The 17,233-nt window shown below is 44.1% G+C and overlaps 2 protein-coding genes across 4 annotated transcripts in view; one reads left to right on the top strand and one right to left on the bottom strand.

Moving 5' to 3' along the window:
* sh3pxd2b (SH3 and PX domains 2B) overlaps window positions 1–5,950 on the top strand; it is a 45,675-nt gene extending 39,725 nt beyond the window's left edge. For 2 of the 3 annotated variants that reach the window (XM_066645666.1, XM_066645665.1), the window contains 5 exons: window positions 1,092–1,209; window positions 1,390–1,586; window positions 1,912–1,958; window positions 2,168–2,293; window positions 2,551–5,950. In XM_066645666.1, coding sequence (XP_066501763.1) covers window positions 1,092–1,209; window positions 1,390–1,586; window positions 1,912–1,958; window positions 2,168–2,293; window positions 2,551–4,026 — 1,964 coding nt within the window. In that variant the 3' untranslated portion in view covers window positions 4,027–5,950. The remainder of the gene's footprint in view (window positions 1–1,091; window positions 1,210–1,389; window positions 1,587–1,911; window positions 1,959–2,167; window positions 2,294–2,550) is intronic. The other variant, XM_066645667.1, reaches the window with a different exon arrangement.
* Window positions 5,951–7,177: 1,227 nt separating this feature from the next.
* Window positions 7,178–17,233, bottom strand: part of stk10 (serine/threonine kinase 10) — a 63,205-nt gene continuing 53,149 nt past the window's right edge. The window contains exons 11-19 of the mRNA XM_066645944.1: window positions 15,492–15,615; window positions 14,327–14,506; window positions 13,918–14,010; window positions 13,504–13,633; window positions 11,001–11,125; window positions 10,721–10,909; window positions 10,444–10,569; window positions 9,665–9,778; window positions 7,178–9,587 (exon numbers count right to left, since the gene is read on the bottom strand). Coding sequence (XP_066502041.1) covers window positions 9,447–9,587; window positions 9,665–9,778; window positions 10,444–10,569; window positions 10,721–10,909; window positions 11,001–11,125; window positions 13,504–13,633; window positions 13,918–14,010; window positions 14,327–14,506; window positions 15,492–15,615 — 1,222 coding nt within the window. The 3' untranslated portion in view covers window positions 7,178–9,446. The remainder of the gene's footprint in view (window positions 9,588–9,664; window positions 9,779–10,443; window positions 10,570–10,720; window positions 10,910–11,000; window positions 11,126–13,503; window positions 13,634–13,917; window positions 14,011–14,326; window positions 14,507–15,491; window positions 15,616–17,233) is intronic.

The following is a 17,233-nucleotide window of genomic DNA, read 5'->3' as shown; positions in this document are numbered from 1 at the left end:
TTTTCTCCGTGTTTTCATCCCAGCTACATGTGGTTCCCTATTAGGGTCAATACAGAACAAAGGTGGTAATGATTTAACCAGTTTGTATAAAACCAACACTTTGAAGTAGAGTAACGTTTTTCAAGAACTTAATTTCATTTCTGAAAGTAGATTAATTTCCACCTATAAATGAACTCGTTCTATAGAATCCTGTGTGCTGTGATCAGCGGAGTCAGGAGTGTTACTTTAGGGTTGTAGGAGGTTAAACCTCCAGGAGTGTGATGTGTATGTAGGTGCTAAGCTTTCTGTAAAGTTGTGACGTGTGATCAGATTTGGGGTTATTTGGTTACGTGAAAATCATAATATCTCAAAAACGTATCTGTCATATTAAGATATATAATAAGAGGGGCAGGTTAAGCAGATTCTGTGAATGTACTGACTCTCTATAACGGGTCATGAGCGAATGCTGTGAATATTATCACTGTCGTAGTGTAACCTCATGAATTTAAAGAGCAAGAGTAAAAACCCTTAACTTCTGACAGTGTTCAAAATGTTAATAAATGTATTTCTATTTATTTTAGTTAGGACTTGAGAAAGCCAAGTCACAAGGTTTTCTTACGACAGTGATTGGACGTGATCGTAGGCAAAACAACGAGTCTGATGTTCAGTGACTCATTACTTCATCTTCCAGAATTTCAAAGTTCAGTTTCATCGTTAGCGTGTTTAGCATAAATCCTGTAATGCACTTCCTCCATCGGTTCTTGGAACTGGTTCCTGTGTCATTCGGACAGACCGAGTGATATCATCATTACAGCGCTGGTGAATTCATAATGGACTGACTTTGTCGTCAATCCCAGAGCCGACTCGGGATGCCAGTGAAACGCTGGCAGCAGCAAAATGAAACCAGAGTCAGTAAAATGCCCTCCGCTGTTATTCTCCCCGTAGACAGCCTAAAGGAACAGAGGCAGTAAATTCACGGTTAAAGAGGATTGCTATCAACTGCAGGGAACTTGCTTCAACCCCAAACTATGATCAAAACAGTATCAAATGAGCTGCACGGTGCGGCACTTCCTTATTTGTGTTAGATGACCAGTACATTTCTAACTCTGCAGAAGAGAAGTACACTGTGATCTACCCCTACGCGGCTCGTGATCAAGATGAAATAGATTTGGAGAGAGGCATGACCGTGGAGGTCATCCAGAAAAATTTGGAAGGCTGGTGGAAAATCAGGTAAGAACACAAGCAAAATTCCAGACATGGCGTCCCACTCAGTGTATAATATTTCCCAAAATACATCTGTGTTTAGGATTTTTAGGCACCTTGAATCCATACATTACGAATATCTAAGTTCATTTTAAAGAACGTTTAAAAGAGTAAATGAAATACCGCCTCGAAACACGGTGTGTGTAGGTACCAAGGTCGTGAGGGCTGGGCCCCAGCGTCCTATCTGAAGAAGGCTGACATCCTGAGCCAGAAAATAGCTGCTGGAGCGGCGGCTCACGCCAGCACCAACGACCTGGATGGAGCCGGCCGACAGCAAAATGCCAACAAAGAGAACAAGGAGAACCAGAGGGAGCGCTTTACTCCGTTTTCTGACAACAAGCGCAGTAAGCTAATTTCAGAAGAGTGCACCATGTCCTCCAGGATACTCTCATCTTACTCTTATATCGTTATCTAAGAAACAGAAAGCAATGCTCAACAAGAGCAGGCATTAACTGTACTTGATACCTTCAGATTTTTTCATTTTCAGAACCATGTAAACAGCATATTAACGTCTTTACAAACAAAGTAATTAAAGTGCAGTTAGACTGAGTGTATCAAGGAAAATCAGTGCTGGTAACTTTTGATCGTTTTTATTTATTCTAGCCCTGAATAAATTACATTTGAATGATGAGAACTAAAAAGTAATAGGACATTTTTCTTGTTTCACAGAAGCTGGGGCACGACAAAGACCTCCCCCACGCCGGGACCTAACAATAGTAAGATTGGGGCAATAAATCAAGTATTCAAATATTTTAGATACATGCAGTAACAGGAAATGGAACCTCAATCTCAACCCACTATTTAGCCGTTTGGAAATATGTAAATTAGATTTTTTGATGTTGCTTCGGTTCTGTATTTTTAGACTTTGAGGCTCTAACCATGTGTGCTTTTCTTCCTGTCTGGTCACCTGACAATGTGCCATTAGCCTAGAGGAGTGAACCTGCCCAAGCCACCAGTGCCCCCTCAGGTGGAAGAGGAGTACTACACCATTGCTGACTTTCAGACAACTATCCCTGATGGCATCAGCTTCCAGGCAGGAGTGAAAGTAGAGGTGAGGTGTACAGGACTTGGTATACAGTCTCATAATAACTAATTAGTCAAGTCTGGGTTAAGCCTAGGACTCGTTTTTCCCCATTAACAAACTTATGAACACTTCATAACACTGCATTAAGTTAATATTTATACCTTTCACCCCATCCCTATCTCTAATAAAACTTCAATAGTCAGACTACAGTAAAGTGCGGTTGAAAAACATCTTCACCCTTACAATAAAAAGGTACTGACTGTGCCACTCCTGCTTCTGACCAGGTGATTGAGAAGAATTCCAGTGGCTGGTGGTACATTCAGATTGATGAAAAGGAAGGCTGGGCTCCTGTCACTTTCTTAGATAAATACAAGAAGACCAGCAGTGCCACCAGGCCAAATTTCTTAGCCCCGCTACCTGGTGAGATGGCTCAGCTGAAGCTGGAGGATGGTCCGGCTAATAACAACAGCCCAGAAGATAACTGGTCCAAACCCCTGCCCGATGAGCCCTCTTCTAGTGCCGACTTTGCCACACGTCCCAAACTGAGAGACTGGAAGTCCACTGCTGCCAAGTGCAATTCTCCTTTCCCTGGACCTTTACCTCCAGCTCCTTCAGCCCCTCCCACTGAGGAGAAACCAGCCCTACCACCCAGGAAAGAGTCTATTAATAAAAGCCATGAAGTAGAGGAGAAGCCTAGACCAGAGGTTTCCAAACCGCTTCCCCCCAAGCCACCAGCTCCTGGGGTCATCATGCCTTTAGTGGCCCCCAAATCAGCTCCATTCAAACCAGACAAGCCTCCAGAGCCAAAGAGAGACGAGAAGAACAAGGCATTGCCCTTGCGCAACGAGATGGGTCTGGAGTGTGGCCACAAGGTGTCCGTCAAAGAGGTCAAGAAGTTCAATCTGAAGCCTGTGCCAAAGCAACCCCCAAAGCCTAAGCCTGAGAGCCAAGAAGAGAAGACCGATTCCATCAGCCCAGCACCTTTCATCAAGCCTAAGCCAGTCCTTAGGCCTAAACCGGCACCTCCTGCCAAACCTGAGCCCCAGGCCAAGAGTGAGTTGGACATCACCAACCTGAGGAGCAAACTGCGTCCATCGAAACCACCCGAGCCTAGCAGCAGCTCGGGGGATTCTAGCCAGCACAATGGCGATGGTGTTAATAACGGCAGGCCAAGCGAAGAACAGAAATGTCCAGCTAAGCAGCAAAATGGCCATGGTCATGATCAGCCAGAGGTTCCTAAGCCCCAAATACCTGTCCACAAAGAGCCACCACAGAGGCCCGGTGGTGCACCTAGAAGGCCTCCTCCACCAAAAAAGAGCTCAGAGCAAGCCAGCCCCACAGAAATCAAAACTCTGCTGCAGAACGACGCTCCAGAGGCCAAGCCAGCTCCTCCCTCTCAGAGCAGACCCCCACCTCCCAAACCAAAGGCCTTCCAGCCTCCAACCCCCAAAGAAAAGGAAAAGGAGAAGGAAGAGCCCAAGGCGAAAGTTCCTGTGCCGCCAAAGCCCCTGATTAAAGCTGATAAACCCGGGCCACCGAGAGACAAGCTCCCCCCTCTGATCAAAGATCCAGCCAAAGAGGAGCTGTTCCTGGCCGTAGCAGACTTTGAAGGAGACGAGCAAACCCCTGGCTTTAAAGAGGGGGCTGTGTTTGAGGTACTGGAGAAGAACTCCACCGGCTGGTGGTTTTGTAAAAACGTAAGTGATGGGTCAATGGCTGAGGGCTGGATCCCTTCCAATTATCTTACCAAAAAACACTAGGTACTCATAGCCCCCGCCCCTTTTTTATTTTACATATTTGTATCTATTTAATTAGTCTGTAATTTATGGGTACCTTCTAGTCAAATTCTTGTTACATTCCATTCTTTTGCAAGCTCAGACAAATCAACCTTGGTTTGTTGGCGCTTGCTTGTTTTTGACTGTCCCCTTGGGGACGTGGGTGGAAGTTACGTATGGCGTCGAGACACTTCTTTGGGAGAAAACGGCGAATGTCTCACATTCCTAACCCATTGTTTTATGCATGTTAACCGAGCTCATACTATTTTTATATTTAACGCTATATGAAACTAGCAATATACGAATGAGTCTTTGAAGCCGCCATGCTCTTGTGCCTCAATATAATATTCAAGTACATATACAGTCTTTGTCCATTAGTGAAACGTCTCCAGATCCACTTTATTTGTCAGCCTCTTCAAAACACAAACAGAAATAAAGTGCTTACAGGTGTAGCCTCAAACAAGTATCAAACGCCAAATCTGGATAAAACCAGCCTAGGACACATCAGCTTTGGTACGGCTGGGAGAATCGAACCAAGTGATTATGCGATAAAATAATGCAGCAGGCCTTTATTAAAAAAAAAAAAAAAGTTTTGTAAAGTGCTAAGGCCAAACAGTGTTTTTATACTGCATTTTTTAACTACTTATTTTGCTTATTTATCCACTTTTTTAAACCAAGTTTGGGTTATTGCAATGCTTCAACTTGCACTTTTTTTTTAGAGAGATGAAGTTCACAGATTTCATCACTGTGGTATTAACGAGAAAAGGAGAATAGAACGGAGTGAAACGAATAAATCAATGTTTTCAACGCGGTGAACTGGTGAAATGCTAACAAACGATACAAAACAACAGGGATTATCTTCCTAAGTGTGTAAATACAAAAGAAAATGTTTGAAGAGTTTGATGCAATACCTCAGATCATCCACACACACTGTTCTTCGTCAGTGTTGCCGCAAGGCATTTTCATGCCACCGATGATGGTGCTTAGATACAGTATTTTACAATCAGTTTAATGTTTAATTAACATGCATGCTTGACTGGTTTCAAGTATAGATTTAAGTAGGTATTTTGTTTTCTTTATTAATACTACATTTGAAGTTTTTGTAGTTATTGTAAGTTACTTTATCTATGTATATCTATGTTGTGCTTTTGCTGTTGATGGCTGGGAAAGCTGAGGAAATTGATGAACAGTGTTACAACATTTTACATTTCACTAGAGATAAAAAGGTAGGGTCAAGGGATCCTAGTTGCTCTAAGATCATATCCTACTCCACTATACCTAGGTTAATTAATTAAGTTGATACAAACTGCGGTTGAACACGTGCTCATTAGCAGCAGCTTTAACTTTAGCTTTGCTGTTGAGTGTTTGACTAAAGATGTGCTTTATCCTCGTAGTGAATAAACGTGTAAGAAGCTGATAAGTGCAAACACGTTCGTTAGATGGGATCAAAGGGAGGCACACTTTCATTCACACGTTCCTGTTATCAGTACGCTACTTTGTTGATGTCAACTGTGCAATTTTATTTCTTTATTTCTAATAAAACTCAAACATGTAAAATTAAAGTTTGTGATTTTATTTGTTATTTGGTTTGATACATAAGCGCTTTACCCCGGAATCACTGGGTGCAAGGCAGGAACACACCCTGAAGGAGTGGCAACTCCTTCGCAGGGCGACACACAGATTCACTCAGGCCTAGGGACACTGAGTCGACATTCCACCTACCGTGTGTTTTTGGACCGTGGGGAGCAAACCCACGCAGACACAGGGAGAACACACCACACTCCTCACAGACAGTCACCCGGAGGAAACCCACGCCGACACAGGGAGAACACACCACACTCCTCGCAGACAGTGACCTGGAAAAAACCCACGCAGACACAGGGAGAACACACCACATTCCTCGCAGACAGTCACCCGGAGGAAACCCACACAGACACAGGGAGAACACACCACATTCCTCACAGACAGTCACCCGGAGGAAATCCACAGAGACAGGGAGAACACACCACACTCCTCACAGACAGTCACCCGGAGGAAACCCACGCCGACACAGGGAGAACACACCACACTCCTCGCAGACAGTGACCTGGAAAAAACCCACGCAGACACAGGGAGAACACACCACATTCCTCGCAGACAGTCACCCGGAGGAAACCCACACAGACACAGGGAGAACACACCACATTCCTCACAGACAGTCACCCGGAGGAAACCCACGCAGACACAGAGAGAACACACCACACTCCTCACAGACAGTCACCCGGAGGAAACCCACGCAGACACAGGGAGAACACACCACACTCCTCACAGACAGTCACCCGGAGGAAACCCACACAGACACAGGGAGAACACACCACACTCCTCACAGACAGTCACCCGGAGGAAACCCACACAGACACAGGGAGAACACACCACGCTCCTCACAGACAGTCACCCAGAGCGGGGCTTCAACCCACAAATTCAAGGACCCTAGAGCTGTGTGACTGCGACACCTACCTGCTGCACTACAGTAATGACCCCGGGTATTACATTTAAATTTGCCAATGAAAGTTGGTTTCATAAATAACAAATTGGCACTAGGGGGCACTGTTAGCATTCAAGACACACCAGCAGGAGCTTATAAATGCTGGTATATGAATAAAAGATGTAAAGCCAGATGTACCACAGTAATATTGCTTTACACATAACCCATGCCAAAGCCCACCTTCAGATGACTTGTTTAAACAAAGTAGTCCATGAATTAAACCCCATGTGAGGAGCGAACACCACAGCTAGCTCGCTACTTACAAAAAACTGCAGTGTCATTAATAAAGCACTCAAACCTGACGTGAATGTTTCTGCAGTTAACACTGAAGTATAATTACTCAATAAATAAATAATAATAATCACTAAAACTGTCCACTGTTTGCCCATGGCTATGACTGAACAAGGAGTTTTTTCAGCATGAGCAAACATTTAAATTAAAACATGGAGCCGAATGAACAGAAGAAAAGCGTTGCGACTGTTTTATCTCAAGCTTGAGAAAAGCAAACAAACTAAACCCACTCCACGTGTGGCTCTTCATTGCAAGAGCTTAATTACTGTCTCCTAATACGAATAGTGACCGCGTTAATGTGTTTAAAGCAAAGAAAAAAGAGCAAAAGTAAAGAGAATAATAAAATTCTTTATTTATTAGATTTCTGTACAATGGTTGTTCAACTTAAAACTTAAAATATCAATTTACACACCCCCTTTTGTTACAAAACGTCCCGAGAAGAAGGATCACAACAGTGCAGTCAGACGTATCGTTTTAAGAAAATAAATCAAATTTTAGAAACAATTAAAAAAAAAATTTAAAAAAGAGGGGTGGAACTGCAAATGCAACCAAGGTTTTTTTTTTATTATTCCTTTTGGTACCTGACCTTTTTTGACCCACTGAAGTAAACTAAGAAACTGCAAACTGCTGGAGAATAAATGATAAGCGTGACTCAGCGTGTACGGAAAAAGGCTGAAGGGGAAACGTATTGCACTTGAATCAAGTCAATCAGTGCGAGAGGCAGCATAAGAATAATACAACAATAAAAATCATCAAAACTCAATAATACACTGCTCATAAAACACTTCTCACTGCTGTTGGTTAAGAACCTTCAAGATGATGAGAGTTTATGCTAAAATAAAGTGTAGGACTCCCTTTATTTCTCCTTACTAAAGCCTGTTATTTCTGAAGACAAGCTACGACATCTTCGCCCTGATCTACAACTGAATTCCCGCTAAAATGGCACTGGATCAGGTTCCTTCAATGCAATGTAAATGTAGTTTCTTAAACACCACTTTCATACTTAAGTGAAGGAGTCCGCTGCTCTAAATGACTTTCTATGAATTTGGAAGTTTTTTGTCCCCTCACTTCAACTGTTTTCAACATTTCCTCGATCCTCAAAGCAGCCAGGAATATTCCGGGAGTGACACTTTACTGTAGTTCATTACTCATAAAGATACACGACACTCACCTGACAAACTCACCTGACTGCAGGGACAGTGTCGGTGTTACAGAGGGGCGACGGAGCCTGACGAACAACGGCCTACAACAGAGTTCCTGTCATTTCCTGTCTTGGCTTTAGCAGGTCTGAACGTCCAGTGTTTTTCTTTACAGTAAATGGTGCCACAGTTTTGTGACAAGAATATGACTCACATTTCATCGACAAATATAAACACGAGGAAATATAACGATAAATATAAACCGCATGTACCGGCTGACCCCTGACCTTTCCACCATCAGCTTCAACATCAAACTGCTTCAGTTTTAAACACTTGTACAAGCTCCAAAATATGATCAATATTAGAACATTAAAGTGACAAGACGTTTAGCTTCGTTTTATATACGAGAATTCTTAAAATTAATAATAGAAACAATAAAAATAAGTATTATAAGCTTCTCTTATGTACAGCACATTTGGCAACAATAGGTTTCACTCACTGGACTCAGTAGACATTTTTGTTCTAAGGCACATAGTAGGGTTGTTTTGGGGGGATTAGGTCAATGATACACAAGCAGAGCTTCTTTTTGCTGTGTACTGATAAAATAATATTAAATTAAAAGAAACACGTCTTCCAAAATTGTTTATATCCACTGCTACTTTCCTAACTGCTGCCAGCACGCTGTTACGGGACCTGACCACGCTTGGAGGAGAACACTAATGGCCCATTCATTATTGTTACCCAACAGACGCCCACGTTTAACTGCATCATGGCTGCCAGCCACTAAACAGACATTGAACAATTTATATAACTGAGGATTATTAAAACATAAGTTTCATTGTTAATTGGACTGCTGTGAAGAAGGTAGGCACTTAGCTCATTATAGACGTAAACACACACTGCCAGACTTGGAAATGAGCCTGATTTCATCGCTCATTATGATCTCAAAATGTGATGAAATTGAATTATTATTGAGGTCTACAGATGCTAAGCTTGGTAAGATTGCTAAGTCATGGCAGAGCTTTCTAGCGCATCTCCACCTGATTAGCGAAGAGAGACCGCGAATGTTCACACGTTATAAAAGATTCATGATAGGTGGAAGATGAAAGCTGGGAGAGACCCATGTTACAAAAGTAAGGATGATTAAAGCAAACGTTTGGCATAAAATCAGCTTCTAACAAGTCCCCTCACGCCAAATGTAGCTGACTAGCCAAACTGCGCTTAGCGTTAGCTTTGACTGAGCTATGAGGCTAATGGTGCTATAATGTAATGTCCAATTTTAACCCTCCGTGTTGCTAATTTGAGCCTCATAACGCTTTTACGCCAAACTAATCCTTTAATACAAACACATTCCTGAAGAGTTAAGGAAGCTAGCCTGTGTTAGCAGCAGCCATCAGTGCTGTGTGTTGAAGACCCTGGTCATAGGCGTGAGGCTGGGGATTGGGGGATGCTTATGTGGTGGAGGAGTCGGAGTATGGCAGGAATTTGGTGAGCCTGTTGGGGGAGGCGGGGTTCTGGCACTCCACATCTTCACTCATCTTAAAGAAGACCTCCTGCTCTCGTTTCTTCTGACTCAGGTCGTCCTCTAGAACCTGGGGAAAAAGCCAGATCAGTGCACTGCTTCGTCAGACTGATTTATTGGAGAGGAACTAACACACTGAACACACACCTTCTTCCTGGGTTTGAGCTGCTCTTTCCAGTCTTTAATGAGCTGGTTGTGACGTTCATCCAGCGACTTCAGTCTCTGCGTCTCATTCTCCACCAGCAGGTGACACTTCTCGTTCTGGAGAAACAATAATGAGCTCATACAGAGGAATAGGAGCTGTAGCCACAGACAGCTTGCAGAGCTGGCTCATTTGGCCACGCCACAAAACACGTGTGACGCAAGTCTGGCAAAGACGTGGCTGTGGTAAACTGAAACACCAAATCAGAGCCACATGTCTCAAGTGGCCAGTATGTGGCAGCTGTCAGCTCAAGTCCCTTCAATCCACGTGGAAAAGTAAACTGTTTAGACATTTGAACCTTTAGAGATAGGTGTGGAACATAATCATTAGAAATTAGCACTAACTGATTACTATTATATTAATAATACTAATATTTTAATTTAGTATTAGAACACCACCAATGTTTATAATCTATGATTACCCTAGGTCTATCATTATTCCATGTTTCTCTCCGTCTCTCTCTCTCTCTCTCTCTCTCTCCGTTTCTCTCCGTCTCCGTCTCTCTCTCTCTCTCTCTCCGTTTCTCTCCGTCTCCGTCTCTCTCTCTCTGTTTCTCTCCGTCTCTCTCTCTCTCTCTCTGTTTCTCTCCGTCTCTCTCTCTCTCTCTCTCTCTCTCTGTTTCTCTCCGTCTCTCTCTCTCTGTTTCTCTCTCTCTCTCTGTTTCTCTCCCCCGCTCTCTGTCTCTCTCTCTCCGTCTCTGTCTCCGTATGTGTATGTGTGTTACCTGTAGCTGCTGCAGTTCTCTGACGTTGCTCTCACACTGTCCCATCATCTCTCTCATCTGATTTTCATGTTTCTGTTGCTGGTGCACACGCTCAGCTTTCTGTCTCTTCTCCTCCTGCTTGATAAACTACACACAAAAAAAAAGGCAAGCACATGACCACACTGCTGAAGAGACGCAGACGAGAGACCTTGGGGCCATCCACACAAGAACGATGATCAATAGACCAAATAAAGAGAAGTCATCATACACACTGTCGTCAACAGCACAAAACCCACACCTGTTTCAGTTTCTCTTTGTCCTCCGCTGAGCTGCCAGTGGAGTGGATCTTCAGGCTCTTCTTGAACATTGCCATTCGGGTTTTCCTTTCACTGCTCTGAATCTTGGGCAAACGGTTCCTCTGCTGCTGCTGCCGAGCCTTGAGAAGCTCCATCATACGCTGGTTATAACACTGCATATGCTCCTGCTCCTACTCACACACACATTATTTACATTATTGCATTATCACTGCAAAAAGAAGAAAGTGAGAAGAGTTAAACCGTGGGGATTGAAGCGAGTACCTTCTCGTGTTTTTTAAGCAGCTGGTGTCTCTGGAGGAAGTACTGATCTTTGAGCTGCTGCTTCATCAGTTGCCATCTCTCGTGAAGGTTCCTCTCCTCCAGATCCCAGATACAGGCTTCCCGCTCTAAAAACACAAAACAGGGTTAATCACAAAGTTTAAATGCTCTTCAAGCTCCACAGTGAGTGTAAAAATATTTAAAAACCACACCCAGAGCAGCAGGCAGCCACCTTCAGTGCCCGTGGAGCAGTTGGGGGCTGGTAGGTGCCTTGCTCAAGGGCAACTCAGCCATGGATTGAGGGAGGAGACAGCATTGTTTATTCGCTCCCGGACCCCCAATTTTCCGGCCTGTCATGAAAATCAAAATGGCAACCTCTCAAGTCTGGTTCACTAACTTTTAAGGCACCTCGAAGATTTACAACGGGAATATCATGGAAATGACTCAAATCCAGAGTCTCTCCTGCTCCCTTCTCACTGCTGGGCTCTTCATTTGGGATTTTGACCAAAGCATGTTCCCTGCACTACGTTCATTTTAATACACTTTTATTTGAATCACATAATATTTGATTATGACCATCGTCTTGTTTCCTTCACCGTCCATTCTCTCAGCTTCACTGACCATGAGTAGAAGTGTTTAGTCGAGTCTGTACAATCTTACACCACCCACAACACACACAGAGTGCGGTAGGCCATTTTTAGTGTTTAACCGGATAATTCCATCTGCTTGTTGGACAGCAGGACACCGGGTGGATGCCAAAGTGGACAGATGGAGTCAGCGGCGTGCTGAGGGACGCTTTAGTCATTAGTTTGAGCAAAGCAAAGGCCACTATATGGTTTAAAGCTCTCTTCAATGATTCTCTCGCCATTTTTGTGGAAATCCTTTTTCAGTGATAAAGACTAGACCCCAGAGCTCGGGGTTAATGTGGGAGCAAATGTGGGAAGGACAGCTACGTCCAAACTGGGTGAATAATAATAATAATAATAATAATGTTAGATTTATATAGTGCCTTTCTAATACCCAAGGTCGCTTTACACTAAGAGGAGAGGATTTAAAAAAGGGGAAGACACTTACACCTGTAGAGGTACTGAGAGAAGAGGTAGGTCTTTAGCTGGGATTTAAAGGCAGATAAAGTCCTATTTATGGGCTATTTATCTGGTGCTGTTCATAAATGGTAAGGGTCAGAGTGTGATTTTGGGGGATTATTTTGTTGGAGATTGGAGAGTCAGGTGTAGAATATATTTGTGTAGCCCCTGTTTTTTGGAGCCAAACTTATTTGGCATTAAAATATAGCCCTGATACTTTTTCCCCCGAATCTCTCTCTTCCTTCTTTCTCGTTCTCTCTCTCTCTCTGTGTTCCCCCTCTCTCTCTCTCTGCCCCCCCCCTCTCTCTCTCTGCCCCCCCTCTCTCTCTCTCTGCCCCCCCCCCCCTCTCTCTCTGTCCCCCCCCTCTCTCTCTCTCTGTCCCCCCCCCCTCTCTCTCTGTCCCCCCCCCTCTCTCTCTCTGCCCCCCCCTCTCTCTCTCTGCCCCCCCCTCTCTCTCTCTGCCCCCCCCCCTCTCTCTCTCTGTCCCCCCCTCTCTCTCTCTGTCCCCCCCCTCTCTCTCTCTGTCCCCCCCCCCTCTCTCTCTCTGCCCCCCCCCTCTCTCTCTCTGTCCCCCCCCTCTCTCTCTCTGTCCCCCCCCCCTCTCTCTCTCTGTCCCCCCCCCTCTCTCTCTCTGTCCCCCCCCTCTCTCTCTGCCCCCCCCCTCTCTCTCTGTCCCCCCCCTCTCTCTCTGTCCCCCCCCCTCTCTCTCTGCCCCCCCCCCTCTCTCTCTGTTCCCCCCCTCTCTCTCTCTCTGTTCCCCCCCTCTCTCTCTCTCTGTTCCCCCCCCTGTCTATCTGTTCCCCCTGTTCCCCCCTGTCTATCTGTTCCCCCCTCTCTCTCTCTCTCTCTCTCACTCTCCCTCAAAATTGAGGCTTTTCTTTATGTTGACTGTAAGGCTTTGAATGGTACAATTGTTTAATTGAAAACTGAAAACGGTATCAAACCTGAAAACAGTTATTTGTTACATGTCTCGGTAACAGGAAGTGAAGAAAATCACAGCTGATCTTTGAAGCTTAGAACTATATTTGGGGTAAATGGAGGCTCTGGTGTTTTGGCTACACTCCTTGGATGAGTGAATATCACGTCCAAAAATAACAGGAATCTGCCATCCATTCTGTTCCTTTTCGCTGGAGCCAGAACCTTTGCCCAGTGCTCACACACCACCCCTCTTTACTCACACTGCAGAGACGTCTGATTCACTTCACCCTGCTCATACGCCACAGCACTCTGATCAGTGATCAACCACAGCTTCAGCCTCAACCTCGTCCCAGAGGCAGACTGTGTCTTTAATAGATTCTTTTAGCAATAAACGTATTCCAACATATCATTATAATCTTCTGGTTTCTCTAGATGTGCGCTCTGATATTAAATCAGAGAACATTACCTTCTCACGTTTCAGAAAAACAAAAGAAACGTTTACCTCTAATTAAGTGCTGTTTCTTGTCCAGGCATTGCCGCTCTGTATCTGCAATTTCTCTCTTGTTCTGGGCGACGATGCTCTTTAAGGTGGAGTCCAGGTCTTTCATCTGAGCCGTACGGAACTGCTCCTCCTGGACAAACACAAAACAAGCGAAAGGTGAAACTAGTACGTAAATAATGCCAAATACAACCGGAGAAACAATGTTAGCATCTGAAGGGTTTGTCAACAGGAGAAACATAATAAACCACGGTAACTATGAGGACCATAAAACCAATCAGTGTCTCACTAAACTGAACTGCAGATGATTAGTTACAGGTCAGTGATGTGGCGGTAATCATGATATACTCCTGATACTGACTCACTGCCCCCTTCAGGGCTGTATTTAAAAGCTGGTGTGTGCTTTGCTCAGCTCACCTCTGTAATCTTCATCTGCTGGAAGGTCTGCATTTGGACTTTCATACTGTCTTTCCTCTTGCTCCTCGGCAGCTTCTCCACCTCACGCTTCATCTACAAACACAAACCCTCAGGTTACCTACAGAGTCTAGGTTTATTTGGCTTTTTATTAAATATTTAAATGAGAAAAGTACCAAACAATACAGGTGTTACTTTGTTACTCCAGGCAGGGAGTAACAGACACCGAGCAGTGTTTTTTGGTTTGTTTGTGTCAGGTAAAGGAGGCCCTAAAACCTGTTTGAACTGTGCTTTGAAGCGAGTTCAGTCAGAACATCGAAGATGAATGTAGTAGTGCACCATAACACACACGTTCAGTGTGATGATCGTGAAGTAAACAGTAATGAACTGAAGCCGTGTTGAGAGACTGCACCTCTTTCTTGCGCTGTTTCATCTGCTCCTGGAACTTTTGGTACGCTCGCTCCTGCTCAGCACGGACGCGTTTGGTTTCCTCTCGCAGCCGCACAGCATGGTCCAGCTCCATCTTCTCTATCATCTGCTTCTGGTGCTTCTCTAGATTCTCCAGCTCTATGTCGTAATATTTCTTTTTCAACTGAAAGCAGGAGAAACCATATATATGTACACCCATGCACACACAGATCATTTAAAATAAATCGAACTGAAAACATTTGACGCAGCAGGTAGTGTCGCAGTCACACAGCTCCAGGGGCCTGGAGGTTGTGGGTTCGATTCCCGCTCCAGGTGACTGTCTGTGAGGAGTTGGTGTGTTCTCCCCGTGTCCGCGGGGGTTTCCTCCGGGGGCTCCGGTTTCCTCCCACAGTCCACAAACACACGTTGCAGGTGGATTGGCGACTCAAGTGTCAGTAGGTGTGAGTGTGTGAGTGAATGTGTGTGTGTGTTGCCCTGTGAAGGACTGGCGCCCCCTCCAGGGTGTATTCCCGCCTTGCGCCCGATGATTTCAGGTAGGCTCTGGACCCCCCCGCGACCCTAAATTGGATAAGGGTTACAGATAATGGATGGATGGAAAACATTTGACATTTTTATCCCAAACGCAGATGAGCAGCCGAGAGGTATTTGTTTCCTGGAGTTTGTCGTCTTTAGGTTTGTAGTGGACAAACAGGGTTAATTCACCTGACAAACACCGGAGGCATATTCTGTGGTTCTTGACACTGTACGACACGCTGTTATTGGACGCCCTACTGTCGTGAAATCCAAGTTCTGTAGCGTTTGTAAAAAAACACTGACAACACTTTCGTATTAAAATGAATTATAGTTTTGATACTATTCTGTACAGCTTTTCTCACTTAGCAACAGACGCTATGAAAGAACACATCTGTGAACGGAGCTGAGTGTCACCGAATGGGGCCTAATACAGACGTAAATAATGGAATCTAAGTCAGTACAGAATGTCATTAAGAGGACTTCTCCTTCTCGTCCTTGTGGAGATATTCATAAATCATTATATTTAAGGAGAACCCTTGTGTTATGGTGAGGCATGTAGTAGTTAAGGAACGAAGACAGGGTAAAGGTAAGTGTGTATTTATTAATGTGTTAAGTATGCACTTATCCACACTCACGTTCATCTCCTGGTCGAAGCGTCTCTGCATCTGATCTCTGTGAGCCTCCAGTTTAGTGTTAAGCACAGCCTGAGCCCGGTGTTCCTCCTTCTGCAGTAAACGCAGCTCTCTGAGCTCCTGACGTCTACACACACACACACACACACATTAAACATATAGCCAAGTTTAAAAAATAAATAAAGGTACTGTTCATTTCTGTCACTAAATATACAAAGTGTGTAAATATATCTTCAAAAAGGTACAGCAGTGGTGTTAAAGTCCAGTGGAGTTCCCTAAAATTTCATTACATTCTCTTCCCCAGAAGGAGAGGTGAACAATAGTAATCTTTCATTACAGAACTGTGTAAAATAAGAATATATTTAGTCCTGGAGATTAAATTGAGTGGATTAAATCAACATGATTTTAACATCTACCGTAAAAATAGAATAAGATACAATAAGATATAGAATAAGTCCCCCCCCCCCCCCAACGGTGTTGGGAAACTCTAATAGGCGTCTTGCCTGTGACGTAGATGGTGGACAACAACTCTAGAAGCTGCACTTAATTTAATGCAAAATGACGAAAAGGTGTGTTGTTTTTGGCTGCAATCATTCAATGTACAGTGGGACATCTGTGAACAAATGGCCCAAAGATCCCAAAATATCCAGAAAATGGACTAAATTTGTCAACTTTAAACGGGCACTTTGGAAAGGACCATCCGCTCACTCCGTTATCTGTAGCTCATTTCACTGGCGCTTTTCCAACAATATGGGCATGTAAGGCGCCAACGAAAGGTGTTCAAGAGCCTCTGTAACATGGAGGTAAACAGGGTAAGGACACTCACTTCGCCTGTTTTAGTTGGTGTTAGTTAACGTTAGCTTGACTCGCTAAACTCGGTGGCTCAGATTATACTCGGCTACGTAGCTGCATTACGGAGGTTTCTAGTGTCGGATGAGTTCGAGTTCGACTTCGATCACATTTACAAGAATAACGGTACCTCTACATTTGAGTTTAGCTTATTGCTAGGCTATTGTCATGAATAATGTTGGTTATTTAGCTAGATACTGTCATAACAGTCAGTCATAACGGTGTTTTACCGCGGCGTTGTTCAGCTGTTGTCCACCAGTGACGTCACGGCTGCGTTCAAGAATTTCCGTAGAGAGCTCGGGTTTTTCCGTCAATTTAATAAAATTGTCAGTTTTAAAGCAAATTAAGCTGCTATTTTCATTTTAATTCATACTTATATCTGTCAGTAACTACAATAATGTGGAATATTCATGGAGGTCCATTAAGTGGTGCTTAGCCTTTAAGACTTGAAGAAATATCTGTGGGGTGATAAGTCACTAGACAATCAAAGAATGGCCAGAATGTAGTGATTTGCTGTGTTGTGTGTGTGTGTGTGTGAGAGAGAGAGAGAACAGTGAGAAACGCCAATGATTCATTCCTTCCAGACTGAGTTTCATGAGAATACATTTGAGCACTTGCCTTGTCCCCTCTAAATGACACCGGACAGAATGATCATCGGAGAGTTTGGACAGTAAACAGCAGCTAAACATTCTCTCAGACTTTTTAATTTAGTTACAAACCTGAGTCATACACAGAGGCTCCAGGCCCTCTGTCATTATCTGTTCAGTATCTTTACCACTTATTAATACAGTGGGAACACTCATGTCACCATGTCACCACTAGGTGGCAGTCACGATGCGTGTCACTGACACTGGACCATGAATCATAAGCATAACAACATTCACTCTGTGGCTAAA

The sequence above is a fragment of the Hoplias malabaricus genome, chromosome 15 (genome assembly GCF_029633855.1).
Source record: "Hoplias malabaricus isolate fHopMal1 chromosome 15, fHopMal1.hap1, whole genome shotgun sequence".
Taxonomy (NCBI): domain Eukaryota; kingdom Metazoa; phylum Chordata; class Actinopteri; order Characiformes; family Erythrinidae; genus Hoplias; species Hoplias malabaricus.
The sequence above is the reverse complement of the archived record's forward strand: the minus strand, read 5'-3'. Positions and strand labels throughout refer to the sequence as shown.